This window comes from Labeo rohita, chromosome 8 (assembly GCF_022985175.1).
Source record: "Labeo rohita strain BAU-BD-2019 chromosome 8, IGBB_LRoh.1.0, whole genome shotgun sequence".
Lineage (NCBI taxonomy): Eukaryota > Metazoa > Chordata > Actinopteri > Cypriniformes > Cyprinidae > Labeo > Labeo rohita.
Genome location: NC_066876.1, coordinates 26,197,284 through 26,224,663, shown reverse-complemented (window position 1 = coordinate 26,224,663; position 27,380 = coordinate 26,197,284). Strand labels below are relative to the sequence as shown.

Sequence of the window (27,380 nt, the reverse complement as noted above, 5' to 3'; positions counted from 1 at the left end):
CATAAAGATACCTGTATACTGAATTTTCGATTGGTCTACTTTCTTGCCTTTATTTGCATACTGAATTGTTATTGGTCTCTTCATACCTTTCTACTACAAAAACTGTAGTTATTTACTTTTATACACATGGTTTACGACTGTGAAAAGCATTTCAATTGTAGTAAAACCTAAGCAAACTTACTTAAAACCTTTCTTTTTATGCTACCAAGCACTTGTATTTTCTTCAAATCTAGTCCTTTCATTCTAGAATTCCTTCATCCCTTTTTTTCCCAACATGTACGTAGTGTTTAGTTTGCGTTGTGCATTGCGATGGGAACGGTGGGCGAGGCTAATCATTCTTTAGCTGTTCTGGCCTTAGAAAGGTCAGCTGTTTGAAATGTCAGGCTTCAATGGAGCCAGATTCACATCGTGCTGCTCAAGTGTCCAATTAAAGAGGGTCTGGCAGGGGTTGAGTGGGAAGCACTCTTCACACAGGAGAGCTAATGAGGGGGCCAGGGCACCGAGACCCCCTCGGCACTGATCTACAGGGCCTCAACCAGAGCGGCAGGTTCCGACTGAGGGGTTGGCACTCCGGTGTACTCCAAAAAGACCTCCAAGGGCACCGGGAAGGACACGCCGTGATCTCATTAAGGGCTATGGATACATGTATGTTAATTTTTATCATTCCTCTTTTTACATATACAGTACTGTGTGGATAGGTCGATGCGTCCCGTTGGCGTATCTGACTCAGTCATCTAAGAATGCAAGCTGCTTTCCATATAGCAGGAAAACAAGCTTCCGTAGACAAACAGAGGTCAGAGGTCAGCGCAGTCGCATATACACTTTGCACACAGAATCCTAATAAGCAGTTGGGCTGCATGCTTATAGAGGGAGACAAGGACGGATGAGCTCATTTATACCTCTGATTCTTCATTTATAGCAGCTAAAATACCCCGTTCACCTCATCAATAAGTCATTGGGCCCATCTGTAGCCCGGTGATCTAACACCGGTTTAGTAGTTGTTCTTTCAACGGTTAGTTTTAATAACCGCATTCGGGGGAGTTTTAGATCAGCAGAAAGCACAACGGCTCTCCAGAGCCTCTCTGCAGTCTGCTTGTGCACAATGGAGTTTTTATGGAGAAAAAGTAGATTTTACTGCACGCTGAAATCAGCAAAATTACCCTCCCAAAATGGCAAGGGCTATAGAGTGAGGGGGAGGAAAAGTCACTTTCATTATATAACCCGCAACGAGGTAAGCTAAAAACCATGTTGCACCGTGCATGTCTTTTGTGAAGTTGTGAAGGTCAGCGGTACAGTCTTGTGTGGCTTTGGATAACAGATGCTGAGCAAAGCTGGGAAAATTAGCCTACTCCACGTGCCTTACATAAACATTATTTTAATCAAAGTGTATTAGAGCAGCCAGATATTTTAGACATATGGGGGCTGCATCCTTTCTGGCTACCCCATCTGTCTCTCCCAGAGCTCAGAATGCAGTTTCAGCTTTCACCCAGATGCATTGACAAAACATTCAGCTTCCCATAGAGACGCAGAAGCGCAGGCTGTACCCGCTGCTCTGGGACATGCACGCCCGGGGTGCTACGACAGGATTGCAGAAATGCTGACAAGTCGCGGGAAAAGGCCTCTTTTTGCAGGTTTTTGCTCTTGGGGTGTAGCTGATGCTTGTTGTGAGAAGTAAGAGAAGTCACAAAGCTTCACAACCAACCCATGTGAACAAATCCATGAAGCCCCATGTAAGTATTCAGTGTTGTTGCATGATGTGCTGTGCAGGGAATAACAAACACGCATGCACACAAACCAAAAAAATACACGCACTCACCGGGGTTGGTGATGGTCAGAAGATCCAGCCTTCGTTGTTGCTGAAAAAGAAACAAAGAGACATCAGAGGTCTTCAGTCAGAGAGATGAAACGGATCTAGTCTGAGACATTTTTTCTTTTTTTACTCAGAAATCAAAGTTTGTGCTGTCTGCCTGTTAAGCACATTTTGCTCTCTATCTCTCTCTGGAGAGATAAAAGTGTGTCATGCATTTTACATCAATTTTATGTAAATATATGTACATATACAGAGCATATATATCACTCTATGAAATCACTCTAATCCTACATTTCTCTTAAGACCTATTCACAGCAAAAAAAGGAATTTCAAACTCAAACTCAAACAATGTATTTCTACGAACATGTTCACACAAAAAATTGTCCAATAACAAAAGAGGAATTTTTAGAGTAGGGCCGATTTTTACCAATAACACATACATCAAGTCCTACATTGAGCTCTGAGGTAAAATTTTAAACGTGTTTAATAGCCAAATTCACAGTTAAGAAGTATACACTTATAAAAATAAAGGTGCTTCACGATGCATAGAAGTACATATTTTGTCTAAATGGTTCCACAAAGAACCTTTAACATCTGAAGAACCTTTCTGTTTCACAAAAAGTTCTTTGTGGCAAAAGAAGGTTCTTCAAATTATAAAAAGGTAAGAAAGAGATGATTCTTTAAAGAACCTCTGACTGAATGGTGCTTTGTGGAACCTAAAATGGTTCTTCTATGGCATCGCTGTAAAGAACCTTTTAAAGCACATTTATTTTTAAGAGTGTATTACCAAGAATTCTTAAGAGTGATCCAACAATCAGAGATGTTTTGGTTAACATGGAATTTAAAAATTATTCTTATAAAAATCACTACAGAGCAAAATTATATGAAAAATACTTCCAGAACCAATACTTCCACCAATACTTGACAAGTAAAGTTACAGTGGCAGCGCTTCTCTCGCCTTCAAGAGTCACTCTCAACTCATTTGTCTATAAAGCCTATAAAAAAAAAAAAAAAAACCTGTCTTCATGTATTTCACAACACGTCAGCTTGTTATTCTTATTAAATCAGGGGCATTTTTTAGGATTTTTTACCAAGCAAAATCTCTGAGAACCTGACACATTGAACTTCTGAAGACTCCAGGTAGGTTGCAGTTCTGGAAAATGGTGGTGCTGGAGACTAAATGGTTCCTGATGGTGTCACACCTAATTCTTCACCTTAATTCCTAATTCTTTTGCAGTTAACATGCATCTTTTCTTGTCCACCTGTTTTTTCTGACCATGCAGACTCAACAAGCATTTCTCTGTCCAATGGTCAAGCCTTAACTTTGCAAATTCTTGTAATGCATTAGTATTGCATTCTTCTCATGGCCATTTAATAATTTGGACTTTTCAGTCTGGGTTAAATCTCTTTTTTGGCTCATTTTATCTGTAAAAGAAAACATGCCTAATAATTATGCACACCTGAATATAAGGAGTTTTTCACTTCCAGCCTTCACGGACAGTTATATATCACTTACAAATGATTAAATACAAAATTAATAGTAGTTATTAAGATTGTTGTCGTTTGGAATTGGTAAAATGTGTTTGGAAAAAAAATATGACCAGATTATCAACATGCCTAATAATTCTGCACACAGTGTATAATATTAGTTTCTATTAATTTGCACACACATATGCACGTATATATAACTTTCTGTCTTTTGCGTACACACTCTTTCTGACACTTCAGTGGTGCGTGTGTTTGTGTACATAATCCGTTGCGTTTTGCGAGTTATGCATTCATGTGCTGCAGTAGATGCGGGTTGTTTCCTGGAGAGAGGGCGTGACAGAGGCTAAAGCAATCCACACAGGTCACACTCTTAGATCGATAAGTGCCCAATCAAAGACTGATGGCGTCCTCAATAGCGCGCTGCAGTGTGAAGCGGACACACATAACACACATACTGTGAGGGCAGGCAGCTCAAGAGCTGTACTTTAACACTCTTGTGGTAACAGTACTGCAGGTCCTTCTACATGAGAGCCACTACACGCATAGTAGAGCAGAGAGCATACACTGATATCATTCACACACACATACATACATACACACACTCAGCTCTTCTTTTCAGTGTCTGGTCATTTCCTGACGATTAGCAATTATCCAGTGAAGCCACAGGGCTTTAACTTGGTTTTGAATTCATAAAATGTTCTTTTTTGATGGCTCTCTGAGAAGCAAAGGCTGGAAATATGAAAAGAGCATTAGTTTATCAGTTTTAATAAACAGTCACTGTGTGTTTGTTATGTGTGTGGAGTTTGTTGTGTTATGCATTGTGCTTGTTAGCAATATATTATGCATTTAGCAAATACATTTTTTATTGGGGCTATTTGTCTTGTATATAATGTGCATTTTCTATCTGCTAAAAATAGTATAATTCATGCATAAAATATGCTGGCACCTGTCAAAAAAGTATGTGTTAATGTGTTTATGCGATAATTGGAAGATATGAGGTGCTAACTCTCACAGAGCATTTTCTTTAGTAATAAAAAGCTCTTTTAAAGTGTGTGTATAGTGTAATATAATACTAGTTGACGTTAAAGAGTAACTGCAGAAGGCTTGTTTTGACAAACTCCTGAAATGATGTCTATTGTTTTATTTTTCAAATCGCCCCCTGCTGGTGAAAGAGACACATGCAACACAGTTCAGCTCATTTTCTGAGCTGATCCCAAGAATGATGCACTGCGTTTCACTAAAACATACATTAATATTTAAGATCATTTCAATACAAAGGTTCATTTAGCATTTTAAACACCACTTATCTTGCAATATATGTGCATACATTTACATATCAGAGTCTTGGGATCAGAAAGTCAATATCACTGCTCTAAAACATTGTTGTCTACTGTCTACATAGACTGCATCCTAAGTGAAATGAAACCAACATAAAAATAGCACTCCTCTCACAAAGTGCACAAGTTTACAAATTACACACTTTTATTGCAAGCATAAAAAAAATACAGTGAAAAAAAGTATTGTATAAAATATGTATAAATTAGCTATATTTATTTATGTCATAGAATCAGCTGTTGTCTTCGATTTATACATTGCTGCTTAAAAATTTGGCCTGAGTTATTTATCTTACATGGTTCAGGTTCTTCTGTGATGCCTTAAAGGGATAGTTCACCCAAAAATGAAAATTTGCATGTGTGGTACTGTTTTCTTTGCGCACAAAAAGTATTCTCGTAGCTTCATAAAATTAAGGGTGAACCACTGATGTCACATGGGCTATTTTTTCGATGTCCTTACTACCTTTCTGGGCCTTAAACGTTCAAAAAAAGTTGTTTCAAAAAAATAATTTGTTACCCTGCTGACTTAAAGTTTTTAGTTTAGTCAACTAAAATATTCCAGTTTTCACTTAAATTAACATTAAGTAACAAATTTCAAGTTGACTAAACAAAAAACTTTAAGTCAGCGAGGTAACAAATGATATTAAGTTGAAACAACTTTTTGAATGTTTTATTTTTTTACAGTGTAGTTGCGTTGCTGTCTATGTAGGGTCGGAAAGCTCTCGGATTTCATCAAAAATATCTTCATTTGTGTTCTGAAGATGAACGAAGGTCTTATGGGTTTGGAACAACATGAGGGTGAGCAATTAATTAAAGAATTTTAATTTTTGGGTGAACTGTCCCTTTAAATACTTTATAAGTAGGCAGCTTGTTTATTTTTAGAACAGCTAATGTTAGTCTTTATGAAATGATCCATGACAGAGAGCGAGAACACTACAATCCCCCTTTTCCCCAGAGCCTGACACAAGAAGAGTTTAATTATTTGGTATTGGTCTTGCACTATTACCACCTGGAAAGCAGGTGGTAAAAGGCATTTTATTTTTAAAGGCGATGATTTGAGCTGAACCAGGCGCTTATACAACGCATCTATACAGTGAATACTCCCGTTGACAGTTCAAACCAGTTGAGAGCTTCCTTTCTTCTATGCCAATTAGAGGCTCTGAAAAAGGCCAGTTGCTCCATTCCTTTGATCTGACCTTTGTTAGTTTTGCTTGGCCTTGTTGGTACAGATCCAGCATTTCAGACGGAAACGGCAAGTGGAAACAGCCAGTGGCTGCTGCAGTGTATCTGTCTGTCCATTGACATGAGCCTTCACCTCACAAATATCACTCTTACCCTTGTACTTCTGGATTGAATTGTATCAGTTTTGGCTACAAGCAGTGCATTCTTTCATGCTAATCTTGTGCACTGACAGCTGATTCCTGATTTCTTATGAAAATAATGGAGACAAGATGCTCAAAACACTCTTTAGCTCATAATAGTTTCGTTTACATACAATAATCTGATTTTAATCCAACTGATAGCTCAGTCAGAATGAAAAGCCTTTTTGTAAACACCTCAATTGATCCAATTAGGCACGATCCATATTGTTGCTGTGGATTTGGACATTCAGAGATTTTCCACAAGTCCACAAGGCCATAGGTGCACCTAAACTGATATCTTCTTCAGATTACACAGTTTTGTATAAAATATAAGCTGTACAAGTGTCACAGTCTGCATGGATAAGGTACTTAGTGTTTTCCAGGAACAGGGGAAAAGGAAAGACAGAGACACACTGAGAGAGAGAGAGAGAGAGACACAGAGAGAGACACAGAGAGAGAGAGAGAATCACATTAGAAGAGGCAATCCTAGGCATGAAAATAGGATTGTATTAATCTTTATCAAAGAGTGCCAAGGAATCCCCTCAGAACAGTGCCAGTCTGCATAGGAGTGCACAGTGGGTGTCCCGGGCCTCACTGGAGTCAAAAGGCTTTCTATATTCTGAATGGAACACAATATCTATTCTATTTCAACATCGATGACACAGCCACAGGTGAACGAGGCGGGAAGAGAGATGGTGACTGGTGCCGAAAGTCAGAGATCTGGGAGACCGGGGCTCAGACACAGGCCGTGACACACGGGAGGCCTGCTCACCTCAACAGATGCTGGGGTGAGAGCCCTTCACCCTATGTCAAAAAACCCAATGCACTCTGTCCAATTACCAGAGCCAAAACCAAAGACCTCTCAAAACACACACATACACACACATGTATGTTTATCTAAATGAGGACGTACTGTAGAGTGCATATATATAGTGTCCATATATAGCTAAATATAACTACAGATACTATGAATATATAACTATAGAACTATATATACATTTAATTTATATATATATATATATATTAGTGCTGTCAAAATTGGTGGATCTTATTTAATTTTAAAAAATATTTAACAAATATGAAAAATATAGTGTCTTTATGTTATTTCAACATTAATTTGAAGATTGAATGTGAAATTATTGCAATAAAAAAGTATTTTTAAAAACTTTAATGTTAGGTTGGATTAATCACGATTAATTTCAGAAAAAAATGTGTGATTAATTAGTTACTTTTTTAATCGATTGACAGCACTAAAATATACACACCTTTAATAATGTTAAAAATTACATTTATTTATTTTACTCTCTCTCTCTCTCTCTCTCTCTCTCTCTATACATAGTATCATAATAATATACTTTATTTTTTGGACAATTTTTATCTTTTTTAATTTAATTTTAATATTACTAGTTTTACTATTATTAAAATATATAAATATATATTTTTAGATGTTTTTATATTAATATTTAAATATAACATTTTATAAAAATGAATATTAATATTTAACATTAAAATATATATATTTTTTAATGTTAAATGTTAATTTTAGTAATATAAAAATGTTTTGCATTATTGCAAGTTTTGCACTGCACACTTTTCTTGATGCATGCCATAGTTTGTACTCGTACAAGCAGACATTTTTTACACTGACACCTTTACACTGTTTTATTTTGAATATTTTAAAGAAGCCAGCTAAACTCCTGCTGAAACTTTTCCTCCCTCGCTTGACCTACATTCAGTCCAAAACTGCAAATAGGCCAGACATCCCAAACTTTCCTCTTAAAATGTCATTAATCTTATCAGGGGCATCCGTACCTTTTCAAAAGAGTCTTAATCTGTGCAAGGTGCAAAACCTCACGACTGCAATTAAGAGGGCTGGCCACCAGACAGACCAAAAAAAAAAAAAAAATCATTCATTTACTGGACCTTCCGTCTTATAACGGAATTAAATATTCATGCACAGCCTCCCTGAAAACCCATTTGCAATATTTCCCCCTGAATTTACTCTTCTTATTTGCGGATGATTATCGTGGGCCGGGTGCGATCGGGCCCATTATTGAAAAATACACCCAACAATTTGAGTCTCATTTCGCATGCATGTAAGGTCAATATAATGAGATTAACCTGAGCTCCCCCATCTTAACCATTCATTTAAAAATACATATGGCGACCGCAGGCTAAATTATTTGACTTAAAATATCGGATACACAGTAAAGAGAAAGTTATATTAGCAATTTAGGGAGAAAGGAGGCAGACTTTATACGTTTACTCAGGGATAAACTCGTTCTGTGCCATAAACTAGCTGATGGTGGGGATATGTCATGAATTATGGACCTCAGCGGACGTTCCTCCCTCTATAAACACACACATGCACAACCCAGTGGCGATGAGGTAAGGCAGATTAACGCCGGACTATTTAAACCATCTGCCGTAGTCCCAGTAGCTGGAGTCATCGTCACTGGCATCAATCCCCAAGGACCCCTCCGTCTGACGCCAACCTTCCCATAAAGAGGAAAAAGGGAGAGATGCGAGTGAGTCAACAATCTGACTCACCTCATCTTAGAGAGGGAAACACTCCTGTGTAGGTGAGTCATCGGCGACCAAAACACACATACATTCACTTCCCTACTCTCTCGCTTCCATCTAGTGTTCGCTTCACCTTTCTCCCCTCTGGGAAGACGCTTCCCTCTTTTATAGCACACATCTGAGGGATGAGCTCATGATGAGGTCATCTTCCCCTGGGTCTCTCGCTACACTGAGCACTTACTGTCACATTCACTGTAACGCTCTTCATCATGCTCTGATTATGGGATGCTTTGTCATGTAAAATACCTCATTGTGTGGCAAAAATTAAAAGCAACAGATACAATGTATTTCAAAACTCTTCATTAGGCCAATTACAGATACATGGCCAATTACAAAATCAGCTTATAATAGAGCGGCAGGCCTGGCCAATTATTTGGCTGATTTGTGTGATTTTCATCTAAAAGCTTTTCCTAAATGCATAGTTTGGTAGCTAAAATATGAATGCTAATATCTTAATATATATAATATACTGACATAAGGTATATAAATAATTAATTTTTTAATTTATATTGAAAATAAGTGACCCTGGACCACAAAACCAGTCATAAGTGTCGATTTTTCAAAATTGAGATTAATGCATCATCTGAAAGTTGAATAAATAAGCTTTTCATTGATGTATGGTTTGTTAGGACAATATTTGGCCGAGATACAACTATTTGAAAATCTGGAATCCAAGAGTGCAAAAAAAATCTAAATATTGAGAAAATCGCCTTTAAAGTTGTCCAAATGAAGCAATGCGTATTACAAATCAAACACTTCTGATATATTTATGGTAGGAAATTTAAATTTAAATATCTTAATGGAACATGATCTTTACTTGATATTATATAGATAATTTTGACCCATACAACATATTGTTGGCTATTGCTACAAATATACCCATGCTACTGGTTTTGTGGTCCAGGGTCACATATGTAATCATATTTGTCATACATACTCCATATTTCTAGGAAAATAAATAGATAATTAATAGATAAAAAGGTAAGTTGCATCATAAATATATAAATATATAATGTAAAATACCAGTAAATAAAACTATTTACAAACATTATAAACATGAGAAAACATGATATTTTAGTCCTCCTCACTCCACAACAAATCCTTTAAAATTGTCTCAAATTATTTGGTAACACTTGATAATAAGGTTCAGTTTGTTAACAAAATTTTATTCGTTAACTAATATTAACTAACAAAGAGCAATACATTTGTTACAGTATTTATTATCTTTGTTAACATTAGTTAAATAAAATACAACTGTTCATTATTAGTTCATGTTAGCTCAGGTCCATATATAACATTAATAAATATAATTTTTGATTTTAATAGTAAATGTGTTTGTTAACATTACTTAATGCATTGTGAACTAACATGAACAAACAATGAATAACTGTATTTTTAACTAACATGAACATAGATTAATGAATAGTGTAATAAATGTATTGTTTATTGTTTGTTTGTGTTAGTTAATACATTAACTAAAGTTAACAAATGACACGCATTGTAAAGTGTTACAACATAATATAATACATAATACAATATAATATAATATAATATAATATAATATAATGAAATAATACTTGTTAATATTGTATATACCGCAAAATTCTTATTTTGCTAAATATATATTTTGCTATAAAAATTTAAATAAAAACTGCTATAAATATTTAATGATATAAAAATGATATAAATATTATAGCAATATTTTGACCATTGGCAACCCAGTATCCAGATATCAGCATTAGTTACTGTTAAAGCAATATCAGTCAACCACTAATATCAGCAATACTTCATGTTAGATAAAAGAAATCTGTCAAGCACTGAATTAAAAGTTTTTTATATCACATAGGCATTCTTATCTTGCCATTACAAAGGAAAGCTCTATTCTGTGCCTGTTTGGAGAGTGAAATGGACAACCGGATCAGCTGTGGAGAGGCGCGTCAGGACTGTCTGCTGAGGTTACTCTATCGCGTGACCAGGACAGCCTTGGTTTTAAAAATACACCACAACAAATAAAAGATTCATTTCTAAGGAGAGCGCCTGCTCCCCTCAGACTTGAAACGTCTTGCTGCCCACCTGCAGAAGGACTGCAGCCCAGACCAGAGAAATCTAATCACCCCACAGTCAACTCTGCATCCAACCTATTCAGCACTTAAAAGCCATGATTGAATTTCATCTTGATGCCATTAAATATTTATAAAGGCCAATTAGAAGGGCAGCTCTTGCTGGCGGTAAAGACTCCTCTCCATCATCCGCTCCTGTGCTCTATCAGGTCCTGCCTCTGAAAGATCGCCCTTAAAGGCCACAAGACCAAACTCTGCCTACGCTCTCTCTCTCCCCAATTCCCACCCAACCGGACAGAAGTATGCATGTCGGATGAGAAGTAAATGCGTCTAAATCCTGAAAGATCAAATATGAATTGATCCTAGCAACTAACATGTAACAAATTAGACTAATGGAAGGCAGAAATGACATCATACTGGAATAAGAGCAGACAACATTATGCTCTATAAGGAGCGGAGCGTCTTGGGCCGGACCCTCGGAAGACAATTCATCCCCTGCGGGACATTCTGTTGTGTGATAAATGGAGCATCAAAGTGAGTTAAGTGTGAATAGACGCTGGAGGAGAGACAGAGGATGAGGGGATGGACAGGTGGATGAAGAGAGAGTGAGAGAATAGGTTGCTGGATAAAAAAGAAAAAAACAGTATAATCATTTCTGATGCTATAATTGGATTTATAGCTGCAGGAAGGGGCTGATATCAATCTGTTCAGGGATGTTAGGTGTCTGGGTCTGTATATAGCTTGAGTATGTTTAGTTACGCCTGCATACAGTACTTGAAGAGACAAAGGGCCAGATTTACTTAAAAAAAAAAAAAAAAAAAAAAAAAAAAAAAAAGGGGGAATGAATCGTTCTGCTGGTGATCTACTGACAATATGTAAATTAAAGGAGAAGTCCACTTTCAGAACAAAAATTGACAGATAATGTACTCACCCCTTGTCATCCAAGATGTTCACGTCTTTCTTTCTTCAGTTGTAAAGAAATTATGTTTATTGAAGAAAACATTTTAGTTTTTTTTTCCATATAGTGGACTTCTATGGTGCCCCGAGTCTGAACTTCCAAAATGCAGTTTAAATGCAACTTCAAACAATCCCAAATGCAGTTGTAAATGATCCCAGTCAAGGAAGAAGGGTCTTATCTAGCAAAACGATCGGATATTTTCATAAAAATAATATAATATAAAACAATACAAATGTTCGTCTTGCCTCACTCTGCCTGAACTGTTTTTTCCAGTTCATGACAGTTAGGGTATGTCAAAAAAAACTCCCATCTCATGTTCTCCCTCAACTTCAAAATCACCCTATATCACTGTTTTACCTTTTTGGTTAAGGGTGTTTGTGTGTTCACTTTGCAAAGACTGGGTCGGTACTTCTGCAGTGATGTAGGATGATATTGAAATGATTTTTTCGACATACCCTAACTGTCTTGAGCCAGAATACACAGAGTTCAGGGAGAGAACTAAATAAGGCCCTTCTTCTTTGGTTGGGATTGTTTACAACCGCATTTGGGACCGTTTGAAGCCGCATTTAAACTGCATTTTGGAAGTTCAAAATTGGGGCACCATAGCAGTCCATTATATGGAGAAAAATCCTGAAATGTTCTCCTCAAAAAACATAATTTCATTACGACTGAAGAAAGAAAGATATGAACATCTCGGATGACAAGGGGGTGAGTTTTTTGTTCTGGAAGTGGACTTCTCCCTTAAAGAACACAGACAGAGCATTTCCATAATGACCAATGCAATCTACCAAGATCAGTGCAAATAGGGTCGCAAACAAGCAGAGCTGATGATGATCAGGAGTGGGTAAGCAACAACTACGGGTGCAAAATGGGTTAAAAGGTGCTTTTTTGGGGTGTTAATTGTGCAAATACCAGCATATTGACTTTTGTATTGAAATCCCCTTGCATGATTCATTTAAAGGGATAGTTCACCTAAAAAACCCATAAGACCTTTGTTCATCTTCATAACACAAATTACATTGCATACACTCTAAAAATGCTGGGTCATTTTTTTTTAACCCAAATGATGAGTTCAGCTTGTTGGCTCATTTTATTGGGTTTATTTTAATATTTTGTACCCAGGTGCTGGGTTATTTTTTTAACCCAAATGCTGGGTTCAACTTTTTGGGTTATTTTATTGGGTTATTTTTAAGCTGTTAGGTCATTTTTAACGCTGGGTTATTTTTTTCTACCCCTCCGCTGAGTTAAGCCTGTCTCTGACAAAACAACCCAGCTGATGAGTTACAGTCAGAGTGTGGGCTTTTTGAGTCCTCTAGGAGAGAGCGGTTCTCAGCTCCGTCGATTTGGTGCACTTCTTCAGTGAAACAAAGGTTTGTATACATTTTATTTCATTTATAAAGTCTTTACAGTTTTGTAAATTGTATTATTTTACGCAACGCAACATAAGGACGCTGCGTCAGTCAGTTGCGTCAGCAGCGGTCAGTTCTCATGATGGAGATGCCTTTTGCCTTGCACAAAATAAATGGATTTTATTCATTATAGTACTAAGTTTAAATTAATTTGATGTCAAATTAATGTCAGCACTGTTCGTTTATGGGCAGGTTTTGGAGTCAGTCACGGCATTTTTCGGCTATGAGTGAAATGCAAGGCCACGGTCTGAAGTTCGTACTTCCCCCGGCAAACAGCAGCTCTTTCACCGGCTCAGATTTCAGCAACACACCAACACGAGAATAAGCGATATTTCAATAAAAAGTGATTACAGAGAATTTTTGAATACACTAAAATTAAAATGCTACTTTTAAATGTTACATTCATTATTTCTAAAATGCTTGTTAAATGAGTGTAAATGTATGTAATGTTGTAAACTATGCTGTATTCACCCAAATAAATTTAATTTGTCTTGTATTTTGTTCATGTGTTCTTGCTTAATAATACATGTTCATCTTTTGATTATTGCTGTTGCCTCTAGTAAGTCTGTGTGTGTGTGTTTTAAGTTCCAGTCCATTTTAAGTCAGCGATATAATAATTTTTAAACAATAGCTGGCTTAAATAAAATAACCCAGCATGTTTGGTAAAAACATTTAACTGCTGTGTTAAAAACAACCCAACTTGGGTTATGTGGCAACCCAGCGCTGGGTAAATATTGGACAGAACACATGCTGGGTTATTTTGACCCAGCTGGTTGGGTTAAATGTTTTCAACAAACATGCTGGGTTGTTTTATTTACGTCAACTATGGTTAAAAAATATTATATTGCTGGCTTAAAATGAGCCGGAAATTAAAAATCACACAGAAATACAGAGGCAACAACAATAATCAAAAGATGAAAATGTATTATTAAGCAAGAACACCCATGGACAAAAATATAAGACAAATTAAAGTTATTTGGGTGAATACAGCATAGTTTATTACACACATTTAAACTTGGTTAACAAGCATTTTAGAAATAAAAAATGGAACATGTAAAAGTAACATTTTAATTTAAGCATATTTAACCATTCTCTGTAATCACTTTTCAATTTGGTGTGTCAGTGAAATCTGAGCCAGTGATCGGCTGCTGTTCTCCAGACCGCTGCCTCGCGTTTCACTAGTAGCTGAAAGATGCCGTGACTGTCTCCAAAGCCTGTCCATAAACAAACAGTACTGAGATTACAGAACATAATTTAACATCAAATTAAATTAAATTCAGTATTATAATGAATAAAATCAATTTGTTATGCAAAGCAAAAGGTGTGTCCATCATGACTGCTCTCAGCAGTTAGGCTGTTTAGTTGGAGACAAACAAAATAAAAAAAGAAAAAATATCCCAATATTTAATAACACATTAAAAATGACCCAGCAGCTTAGTTACAGAAAAACTACCCAGCACCTGGATAAAAATATTAAAAACAACCCAATGAAATGACCTAGCAGGCTGAACCCAGCATTTGGGTTAAAAAAGTACCAGCATTTTTAGTGTGTAATTTTATGAAGCTATTTTATAATTTTATAAGGATGATAGAAGAGAAGAAATTGTTGAATAAAGTCACATAAAAATTATTCTCATAGCTTCATAAAAGTATGGTTGAACCACTGATGTCACATGGACTATTTTAATGATGTCCTTACCTCCTTTCTGGACCTTAAACGTGTCAGTTTGGTTGCTGACTATGCAGGGTCAAAAAGCTCTCGGATTTCATCAAATGTAAGCTCAAGTGTGCGTAATTAATAACATAATTTTCATTTTGGGGTGAACTATCCTATTAAATACATTCCTTCTATTAATTTTAAATCTGAAAGGGAAATGCCTACAAACGCATATGCAATAACCTTAACAGCAATAATGCCATTTCACTTTTTTGTTTTTAGTAATTCCTGACAGTAGTTTTTTAATGCCAAAAGAGGGTTTGTGCTGGCTGTTTGTAAATCTGGCCCTAAGAGTGAACTGCATTCAAAAGTGACCAGAACTGTGACCTGCTCTGGAGGGCAGAACATTTCAGCACTCTGAAGGGTGCAGGACGTTACCATCTAATATGTGCTGTTTGGTACAAGAAGCTAGTGGCCAAAAACATATATTACTTTCACTTGTTTTTTTCTTTCAACTCAGACTGTTACCTTGGCAACATAGCAGCAAAATTCTTGTTTACAGCTGCTTTTGTTGTGACAAATGAAACTAATGCATTAAATATTGACTCTTTGTGTCTTATTTAATTTGAATGATTAATGTAGGAGGATCTAAACCACAGTCGTTTGAGGAGACGTTTTTCTTTAAAGAAATAAATATTTTTCTACAGAAAACAATGCATTAAAAGTGATAGCAAAGACGTTTTTTTCAAGTAAATGTTGTTCTTTTGAACTTCTATTCAAGAAATATCACCATTTGTAACATTGATAATAATGTTTCTTAAGCACCAAATCTGCATAGTAGAATGACTTCTGAAGGATCATATGACACTGAAGACTGAATTTAAAATTCAGCTTTGGTGAATTACATTTTGAAATACATTAAAACAGAAAACAGCTTAAACTTAATAATATTTTATAACTGTACCGTTTTCACTGTGTTTTTAATTAAATAAATGCAGCCTTGGAGAGTCGGGCTTGTAACCCGAAGGTCGCTGGTTCGATTCCCGCACCAGCAGGAATTGAAGGTGGGGATTGTGAATAAACAGCGCTCTTTCCACCTTCAATACCATGACTGAAGTGCCCTTGAGCAAGGCACTGAACCCCCAATTGCTCCCCGGGCACTGGAGCAATGGCTGCCCACTGCTCCGGGTGTGTGTTCACAGTGTGTGTGTGTGCGCGTGTGTGTTCACTTCTCACTGCTGTGTGTGTGCACTCGTGATGGGTTAAATGCAGAGGACCAATTTCGACTATGGGTCACCATAGTTGACAGTATGTTGTCACTTTTCTTTAAAATTACTTCTGAATACTGGTCTTGTTTTATTTATTCATTCATTTATTTATTTTTGCAAATGATACCCGATCAAATAATACCCAATGTTTTTATATCAGTCATACTGAATTTTGTCATAAATGGTGTATTTCACAAATGCATTGGTGTATTTTTATGAAACTCTGTATGAAACTTTTTATCCGTACAAAGCCAGTTTTGTTTGGATGAGGCTGTCTCTTCCCAAAGTGCCGTCTTTAAGGCTATAAATATGTTTAAAGACATGAAAATATCTAGCATATCTAAAACACAGGAAGCCCCTGTGAACTCCAACCCTGCTGTCCTCTCTCACCCCAGACCCCAGCAAACCCCCTTTAGATGAGGAGCCGCATGGGCGACACGCATGAACTGATATTTACAGAGACGTGAGATCAATGACCTCCCGCCAGCGCCGAGAGGAGCCGACACGCTCTGCTGTGTAATCCTGCCCAACACAACACACTGCTACAGGGACTGCTGTGGGACAATTTCACATCACATGTCATAACCTCGGCTCATGAGAAGGTCGATTGTACTTACAGAATGATCTAAAAAGGCTGAAAGTTACGGTGACCCTCCCGAGACATTGACAGAGCGTGCGCGCTGTAATTTTCGCCTTCGAAAGCCTCTTTTGTTGCGCTTCAGAGAAAAGCACCTTTCTGATGCATCTGTTGCTATGATACCAGATGATGGAAACCCTGTTGTGCCAACACTACAGCATTAGAATGAAAAAATGATTGCTCAAAAAGCTTTATGATTCATAACTCTGATTAACTAAAGAAACTGATCTAACTAAATTGGTTTTGAGCAGCCAGGATAATCTGTCGGAGTACATCGGTTACTACATTATCGCCAGTCTTCTCTGACTGAAAAGTCATCTTGGGGAAATTGGATTTGGTAGAGCATCTATTGTATGTCCTAGACAGCAAAGCAAAAATCACCGGCTCTGTTCCAAAACTTGCTTTGCTGTCTACTGCATACATAGGCATCATCCTAATCGAGATGGAATCCCACAACTGACTCTAAGCTCATAAGTAGTAGACACAAAAACTAGGTAAAGCTGTCAAGTGAAATATATTTAGAATTGACATTTTTCTTAGTTCAATGAAGCAGCTTACATTGATCGTTTCAGGGTGACCCATCAGAGAACTAGAGGACATGTGGAGGGACAGTTATTTCCTAATCTGATTACTACAGATCTTTCAAAAATCAACAGAGAAAAGCATCCGGGTTTACGTGACACGCACTAATGAAACATGCACGATAATAAAAATTCACATGTGAACGATTGGTCTACGTACTTACTGTAACACGCATTCTTTTAACAAAGCTCAGTATACAATGGCGCGATGTGAAATATCTGCATCATTAAATGAAATGCGTTACTTATTCAGTTGCTCCTTAAAAGCACATTGACTGTTGAACTAACTCAAATTAACTTGCTCAGTAAGATTCTCTTTACTGTGACTGTACTTATATTTGCCTGTTGCGTGTTTTATATTGTTCAGAAGTGAGTAGGTTTAGGGTAGGGGTGGGGTTAGGTGCTCCAATGAAAGTATAACTTTATATAAAATAATTTCTATTTTTACAAATGCATGCAAACTATTAAAATAACAATGTAGGACCCTGTGCATCGAAAAATTACCCTAAAGGGGTTCCTTGAGCGTCAAAAAGTGACACCAAAGGGGTTATGACCAAGCCTCAATATGTGACGAGTTAGGAGTGAGAACGTGTTGCCAAGGTACACATTTCTAGTAATTGTGCAGGTAACTCTTATATTGTATTTTCAGAAAGTTTTGGAATATTTGTCCTCTTCCCAAATTTGTCACTACCGAAAAACACAGTAATATATAATTTAATTAGAAGGGTTATATTGACCTATTAAGATTTTGACTGTAAATTTTCGGTGGTGACAGTAATGCTTGGTAGCGACCACATCACAGTGACTGTTTCGGACCATTTTAGATACTTTTGAACCTAGCTCAAAGATGCTAGTCAGCACATAGTTAGCTAGCACAGTTTTGAACAGTGGTACACATATAAAAACTATATGTTATGGAAGTGTGCTTAATTGCAGAAAAAAGGTTTTCAGAAAAGGTGTTTGAATACGTAAATGCTTTTTACATGTGCTTTTTGGTACACTAACTCCACCCACGAACGTGTGGTTGGGCTAGTCAACATTGCAAAAGATGCCTACTGAACGATAGCTTCAGTAGCGTAGGTGGTAAAATGCTTAGCCGTGACTTTTTGACATGATCGACCCGAGTGTAAATCACCTTTTGCCGAACTTGTTCTTCTCCCTTTTCACATCACATATCAGATCAGAAAGGCATTTATTCTCAATAAAATTAAGGAAATAATCAGAAAAGTGTCAAATATAGTGCCTCACGGGTGTTTATCGGTTAGAGTTATAGGTGTAGCGAGGGCTTTATTTGTACCCCAAGGCGGCATCCATTTAAACATTTTAAAGGAGAAGTCCACATCCAAAACAAAAATTTACAGATAATTTACTCACCCCCTTGTCATCCAAGATGTTTATGTCTTTCTTTCTTCAGTCGCAAAGAAATTATGTTTCTTGAGGAAAACATTTCAGGAATGTGGACTTCTATGGCGCCCGCAAGTTTGAACTTTCAAAATGCCGTTTAAATGCAGCTTCAAAGGGCTCTAAACAATCCCAGCCAGAGTATGTGAGCGGAGTGGAGCGGCAACAATTTCCCCTCCGCGCTCCAAGCATTCAGTAATCACTCCGCTCCAGCTCCGCTCCGGGTTCACCATTTCCCACTCCCCGCTCCACTCCTCGCTCAGCTGATCAGGACAACCGCTCCACCTTCCCTCCGAGAAAATTTACAGCTAAAGTATTTCAGTATGTTTTGAAATATCACATAACATATATTACAATAAAATAAAACAAAATAAAACACTAGGAGAGAAGTTTAGTGGCTTATTGGACTATTTTCCTAGTAACTATTTTCCTACCACATTCCTATCAAGCTTATTACGTGGTTGTCAGCATTAAAAAGTATTAAAAAATCTGCTTTTTTCAGTGCTTTTTTTTTTTTTTACAGTTGTTTGTAAAGGATGAAAATAATAGTTCATTTTTATTAGTTATTTTATTTACGGATCGCTGCATTTCCTACAGATTTCTGCTCATTCGAAATCGGATACAGATGAAGCAGCGCTGTAAGATTACATTTGATTGAATCCATTATTGAGATAGCAACTGCGTGTGTAAATAAGTGTTGTACCTGTTTAAATCATGCTTTCATTAGAAAATATTCAGTATCTAGAAGGAGCAAACAAATTCCTCGAAAACTATCCTCCTAAACCTCCTGCTCATGTATATTGCTGTCATTATAATCTTCACATTCTTTCTGATCTCAGTGATGTATCTATATCAAGCTAGCTGACTATGTTTAACATGTGAGTTCTTGCTAAATATGTAGTTGTATTACGGGCCGTTGGCATGAATTGTACTCGTGATGGAGTGGTAGTGGAGCGCTCTTGGAGTGAGTGAAAACCACAATGCTCCGGCTTTTAAAAAATCAACTCTTCGCTCTGTTAAAAATCACACCGCTCCCACTCTGCTCTGCTCACATACTCTGATCCCAGCCGAGGAAGGGTCCTATCTAGCGAAATGATCGGTTATTTTCTAGAAAAATACAATTTAGATACTTTTTAACCTCTTGTCTAGCTTTGCGATGCGCATGCGTACTCTGTGTAATCCGGGTCAATACAGTTAGGGTAGGTCGAAAAACTACATCTCAAAACTCTATTGCAAAAAAAAAATGCCAATTTCACTAAGTGTAATTACAATCCATTGCTATTTGTATTTAGCGTAACTATCATCTATTGCTATTTGCACTTAGTGTAAATAGCATCTATACCAAAGAAAATATGCTATTTTCACTTAATGTAAATAGCATCTATCTAAATAAAAAGATATAAACAACATCAGACCAACAACAGAATTATTTAAAATAATAAATATAAAATAAGTAATTCAGGATCATTATATAGACAGAATTTGTTTAACATTAGACACCTTGTCCAAGAACCTACAAGAACCTCAAAATAACAAATACACTAATTACAATGTATCATTTTTCAGCTAAATCATTAAAAATGGCAGCGATAAAATCAAACTGAAGGTGTAATGTAATATTTGAATAGCAATCATACATATCCGTGTGTATTGCAGAGATTAAAGCAGCCGCTCTGGCCAGAGCTCATGGGCGTCTGAATGACTATTTCTTTCTCTAAATGGCATTTAAAGCCACAGAAAAGGAGGAAGCATTGTAGGACATCATTATCCCTGACAACTGTGACTAAAGGCGGAAAATGTTTTGGATTTATGGTGACAGGATTTGTCTGAGTTATCAATCTGTCCCGCTGGCATTCAGAACATCTCACCGAGTAAAGCAAGTTAAACATGGTGCTGTGTGCTGGAGGAATGCTAACTGCAGCTAATGACACTGTACGGACGAAATCACGGATTTTGGACATCTGCGAAGCCGATTTGGTTTCATGAAAAATTTTCACAACCCAAAGGCATGTCAGTCATTCATTAGATAAGGTTTTCTTTTAAACGAAGGAGAAAAGGGTGACCTATTTCATGTTTAATACCAATATGACTGACATCTGCTGTATCTCTGGATAATGCAAAACCACAGGCTTCAGAATGCATTGAGACGGAAAAGAAAGGAAACTGAAAAGTAAAATTTCGTGTCCTCTGCTGCGAGAGATAAGACGGAAAATGACAGCCTATATGTTCCATGTAAACGTAATGCGGTAGAAACTGATAAGGCGACGTGACAGAGCAACAGATGCTGTTAGACTGATACAGACTTTTTAATACCTGGATTATAATGTACGCACACACACACAAAGCAATATGGACTCTAGATTAACAAGATAATAATAAAGTCATAAAAACAGAGCAAAATTTTACTGGGCACAATGTTATGATTTATATGTGTGCTCATTGCATAAATAGAAGGATAAAATGAAGTGATATTTCATTCTGACAACACCAAGATGTCTTTGGTTTGTCCTATCAAAACAAAACTGTTTCATCAACAATAATAAAAGTTTCATTTCACAACTGAAATCCTTCAGTATATAGTTATCATTGAAAGAAAGATCAGTTAATTAACAGCCCAGAGCTCAATATTAAAGATTTTTCTCTCAGATTCGACTGGCCTGCTGATATTTTTATTGGTCTCACCACAAAAAAAAAAAAAAAAAAAAAATAAAATATTGTTTTTAGCAATACTTTATGTATATTTAATACATAACATATATTAAATAGGGTTTTCATAAAGTTTTCTGTAACAAAAAAGTTAAAACAAGTACTTCATGTTTTAAAGTTGCAATAATACCTGCCTTGCAGGAGAATAGCTATATCAACAACAAAAGTCAATTTCCACCTTTATTTTGTATAATATAACCACATTAAAACAGAATATACATTGCGTTTTATTTAAAGGAGAAGTCCACTTCCAAAACAAAGATTCACAGATAATGTACTCACCCCCTTGTCATCCAAGATGTTCATGTCTTTTTTTCTTCAGTCATAAAGAAATTCAGTTTTTTTGAGGAAAACGTTTCAGCGTTTTTCTACATATAATGGACTGATATGGTGCCCCGATTTTGAACTTCCAAAATGCAAATTAAATGCGGCTTCAAACGATCCCAAATGCGGTTGTAAATGATCCCAGCCAAAAAAGAAGGGTCTTATCTAGCGTAATGATTGGTTATTTTAATAAAAATAATACAACGTATATACTTTTTAATGCCAAACGCTCATCTTGTCTTACTCTGCCTGGACTGTTTTTGTTGCGGTTCAAGACAGTTAGGGTATGTCTAAAAACTCCCATCTCATGTTCTCCCTCAACTTCAAAATTGTCCTATATGGCTGTTTTACCTTTTTTGTTAAGGGTGTTTGATCTTCTTTGCATGTTCACTTTGCAAAGACTGGGTCAGTACTTCTGCAGCGATGTAGGATGATTTTGAAATGATTTTTGAAGTTGAGGGAGAAAATATGATCAGAGTTTTTCAACATACCCTAACTGTCTTGAGCCAGAATACACAGAGTTCAGGGAGAGAAAGCCAAGACGAGCATTTGAGATTAAAAAGTATTTAAATTGTATTTTTTTAATGAAAATAACATTGTTTTGCTAGATAAGACCCTTCTTTCTCGGCTGGGATCGTTTGAAGCTGCATTTAAACTGCCTTTTGTGAGTTCAAAATCGGGGCACCATACCAGTCCATTAAATGGGGAAAAAGGCAGAAATGTTTTCCTCAAAAAACATAATTTCTTTAAGACTTAAGAAAGAGAGACATGATAATCTTGGATGACAATTAAGTAAATCTTTGTTTTGTCACTTCCAGAACAAAAATTTACAGATAATGTACTCACCCCATTGTCATCCAAGATGTTCATGTCTTTCTTTCTTCAGTTGTAAAGAAATTATGTTTTTTGAAGAAAACATTTCAGGATTTTTCTCCATATAATGGACTTCTATGGTGCCCCTGAGTTTGGACTTCCAAAATGCAGTTTAAATGCAGCTTCAAAGGGCTCTAAACGATCCCATCTGAGGAATAAGGGTCTTATCTAGTGAAAAGATCGGTTATTTTCTAAAAAGAAATTATAATCTATATACTTCTTAACCTAAAACGCTCGTCTTGTCTCAGTCTGCGTAAACTGTTTTCTCCAGTTCAAAACAGTTAGAGTGTGTCGAAAAACTCACATTTAATTTTCTCCTCCAACTGCAAAATCATCCTTAATCACCGCAGAAGTACCGATCCAATATTTACGAGCAAAGAAGGTCAAACGCCCTTTACAGAAAAAGGTGAAACAGCGATGTAGGATGATTTTGAAGTTAAAGTAGAAAATGAGATGGGAGTTTTGAACCAGAAAAAACAAAGTTCACACAGACCTAAACAGGAGCACTTGAGGTTAAAAAGTATTTAAATTTTAATGTTTTATAGAAAATAACTTATCCTTTCACTAGGTAAGACTCTTCTTCCTCGGCTGGGATCGTTTAGAGCTCTTTGAAACAGCATTTAAACTGCATTTTGGAAGTTCAAACTCGTGGGCACCACAGATATTCACTATATGGAGAGAAACCCTCAAATGTTTTCCTTAAAAAAAAAATCTTTACAACTGAAGAAAGAAAGACATGAATATCTTGGATGACAAGGGGGTGAGTACATTATCTGTACATTTTTGTTCTGGAAGTGAACTACACCTTTAAGTCAATACTAAAATGCAATTCCATGTCATAACATGCATAATTGCCAAGGGAGTCACAATTTATCTGAATAGCAGCAATAGCAACTAAAGATAACATTATGACCCAACAAACAACAGTTTTCCCCACAGAGGTAATTTAACTTGGTTAGTTCTGCCTATCAAACCATTATAAGAAACATAGCAAGTGTCAAATGGCTTAGAAAACTGCCTGTGTATAATTTTCCATAAAATATCTGACCCATAGTCACACACACACTGAAGACATGAACACTCACACTGCATTTGGAGTGGAAACATATCCATTCTTAGGTCAGTGAGCACACTGCAATACTGAGCAAAGTTTTTTTGTGCCATTTCTGTGGAAAGCAAGTGTACTCTGAGGATACAGACCGACTTAGAGGTGAAACGATACTCTTTGTTAAAAAAAAAAACCTTTCCATTTACATTTACATGATGTAGTTAATATATTTAAAAGGCGGCCTACTTTTCAGGCAAGTCAGAAAAAAAAGTGTTAGTTCTTAATGCAAGGCCATGTACCTAAAAAAACCTTCATTCATGCTTTTGAGAAACTTCACGAGCTTCGTGAAGCTTCTTTCAGATGCGCTTCATTAGATCCTTCACACATTTAAGGCCTATCGTCGAGGGAAACTTACTGTCACTCTGATAAAAACTGTACAGCATGACAACAACAGATCTGTGATCGTGGATCCCTTAAGCAAACTGCTTTTTATAATGATGCTTGAAACTGAAAACAACTTCTTTTATTATTATATGCAACTGTGATTTAAATACAGCTTTAAGGAAGAAAAAAATAAATAAAAACACCATATCCACCCACACCCATAACAAAGTACAGTACTGGCATATGTGCACAGTATTCTCTTAATTTAAATGCTTAAACAATATGTTACGAATGTGAAAGTGTAACCAGAGAGTGAGAGAAAGAGAGCAAGAGGCATAAAATGTGACGGATGTTTGGCAACCTTGGAAAGACAGATTCACACCAATGGAGGTTTCTATGGAAGCCTGAAAAGAGTGAAAATGAGTTTTTAGAGTGTCTAAAGATAGGTACTACTGAGAATACAGTGATACTGTGATCAGCTGTAAAAGACACTGTTTAAATTCCCCGTGCGCCAGCCCTAGTGATCTCACGTTACATTTATGCACACAACAAACAGACGTTTGACACACTCGCCTCACCCTCCCCACACACACAAACCTACAAGAAAGCAGTAATTTGACGCATCTGTAATCACCTTAGCCGCATCCAGAGAGCTGTGCGCCTTAATTCTGCATGCTTTTTAATTTGTTTTCACAGCGGTTTGAGCAAATTGAATTTGTTAATTAAAGCCGAAAAATGAAATGCTGAACATTATTGAAGAGATGCTAATTGTGTTAGTGTGGAGATTGGGAAAGGGGGGGAGGTGTGTGCGGGATATGGGGGGTGGTGAGGGCTCAGGAGTATCAATAGATGGACAAATCCTATTAGAGGAGGACATCTGAGGATCACAACTGGCAGGTCATCAGCACATACATATATTCATACAGTATATGCCTATATGAGCGACTCCAGCCTCAAACTCGCATCATTTGTTGAATGAGCAAGTCACACAGTAAACTTTATTTAACCAGGATAAATCCTACTGAGGTTAAATTTCTTTTTCAAGAGTGACCTGGCCTAAATAGCAGCAAAAGACACAATACCAAGTATTAAACACAAATAAAGCAAAAACTTAAAAAATATTTTGTGTGTATATGTATAAAATTATATAATATATATATATATAATATATATAATATATATATAACAATTTTAAATCAAAATATATGATAAGTATAAATATATAAGGTTTATTTTATTTTATTTTTTTTACATAACATAACATTTAAAAATGATTTTTAAAATAATATCTATATTGAATACATGCAAATATAAATATATAATAGTATGTAATATTATACAAATATATAACTGTATCATAATAAAATGTATACTACCAGTCAAAATATTTTTAATGTTTTTTTAAAGAAGTCTCTTCTGCTCACCAAGCCTGCAATTATTTGATTCAAAGTACAGCAAAAACAGTACAATTTTGGAATATTTTTACTATTTAAAATATCTGTTTTCTATTTGAATGCATTTTAAAATGCTATTTATTCCTGGGATTTCAAAGCTGAATTTTTAGCATCATTACTCCAGTTCAAATCATTCTAATATTCGGATTTGCTGCTCAAAAAATGTATTATTATTATTTTTTATTTATTTATTTATTTTTTATGTAAAAAACGCTGAGAATATTTTTTTCAGGTTTCTTTGATGAATAGAAAGTTCAGAAGAACAGCATTTCTCAAAATGTACTCAGCTGTTTTAAATATTGATAATAATAATAACAATAAATGACTGGAGTAATGATGCTGAAAATTTAGCTTTGAACACAGGAATAAATGACATTTTAAAATATATTCAAATAGAAAACAGTTATTTTAAATAGTAAAAATATTTCAAAATATTACTGATTTTGCTGTATTTTGGATCAAAGCGGAAGAGAATTCTTTAAAAAACATTAAAAATCTTACTGTTCAAAAACTTACAACTGGTAGTGTATAATCAACTAAATGTAGCTACATTTATAAATGAAATATATTTTTTTCATTTAGAAATAATTATAATTGTATATAAATATAACGTATGTATGTATGTATGTATGTATGTACAGATAGATAAATATTGGTGATAAATATTGATATAAATATGATATATTTATAAAAAAAAGAAATGCAAATAAAATATGTATAGTGTATAACATACAATAGATAATTAACAATAACATAATTAACAATGCAAATCAATAAATTTGTATGTTAATATTATTTCAAAAAGCAAATAAAACGTAAAATAAATGATTGATTATAATGATTAACTGTATTAATAATATTCATAGAATAATAAGGTAGACACACAACACACACTACACATTACAGCATCTGAAAAGTCCTCTCTTGTGTTAACAGAAATTAGGTGTGTAAGCAAAGTCCAAGGGTGATATTATCTTTCCCGGTCAGTCCCATAACCCCACTCTGAAGAAAGGGTCATTGGCTTTATGATTATTGGCTTGCATGATTATCCGTCCTACTGCTTCATTTTGCATAAGTCTAGTGGTGATATGCATAAATCCTTAAACAGCTCATTTGCTTTGTAAGATAGAGCCCCTTAACCAGGCACTGTTACTAACAAGAGGAATCCCCTCAGTCACAGGGGGTTTAGAGAGCAAGGTTACAAAGAGAGGAGAGGAGGAGTGTTAATGGCATTGCAGCGCATGTGTCCTTGCAGAGGCAGAGTCGTGCATAACCGTCCGCAGCTCTTAAATGACCCGGGTGATTATGAAGCTAATTACTGACAGTCCTGCACTATACTGCACTTCCTCTCCCATTCAACCTGCAATTGAATATGCAGCTCCCACCACAACATCCCTAGTCTTTACTGCAGAATCCCTCGACCAGAACACCGAGAAACGGGAAAGAGAAAGAAAGGAGACCAGACATTAAGAATGATGAACAGAGGTGATAATAAAAGTGTACAAGTGGACGTAAAGCATTAAGTGTTGGAGTATTATGGACAGTGCTCTTTTATGGCTCTTTTACTGGCTGAGCTTTCACAGAGATCTCAGGCCGGACTGTGATTTGTCACCTTGTCTTAGTCAAAGACAGCAATAGAACACTTACGGGAGACAGGAGCATACTGAGAAAAGGACTGTGCACACCAAAAGTATAATGTATACATAAATACATAGCATGGACTGTTATAGTGGATTCTAAACGTGAATAAAGCATGTCTTGTCAATCAGGATGTACAAAGGTGATCATTTGAATGTCAAGCACACATTTAGAACAGCAGTATATATGCAGTCCTGTGTGTTTTTGTCTGTGTCTACTCCATTACAAAACAGTACACCGATGACTGTCCACTGTGTATAATGGATACTTCTTGTGTTAATATGAGCTACTGGTCTACAAACATAAATTTGACTTTTATTCAAATGAGCTCTGACTTACCAACATGTCTGATGCTGTATTTTAACACAATTTTCCCTAAAAGTTTGGATGACTGTATGCACTTTTT

At 36.1% G+C, this 27,380-nt stretch overlaps 1 protein-coding gene across 1 annotated transcript in view; it reads right to left on the bottom strand.

The window, feature by feature from the left end:
- Positions 1 to 27,380, bottom strand: part of agbl4 (AGBL carboxypeptidase 4) — a 435,578-nt gene that overhangs the window by 142,117 nt on the left and 266,081 nt on the right. The window contains exon 6 of the mRNA XM_051117092.1: positions 1,817 to 1,856. Within this exon, the coding sequence (XP_050973049.1) occupies positions 1,817 to 1,856 (40 nt within the window). The remainder of the gene's footprint in view (positions 1 to 1,816; positions 1,857 to 27,380) is intronic.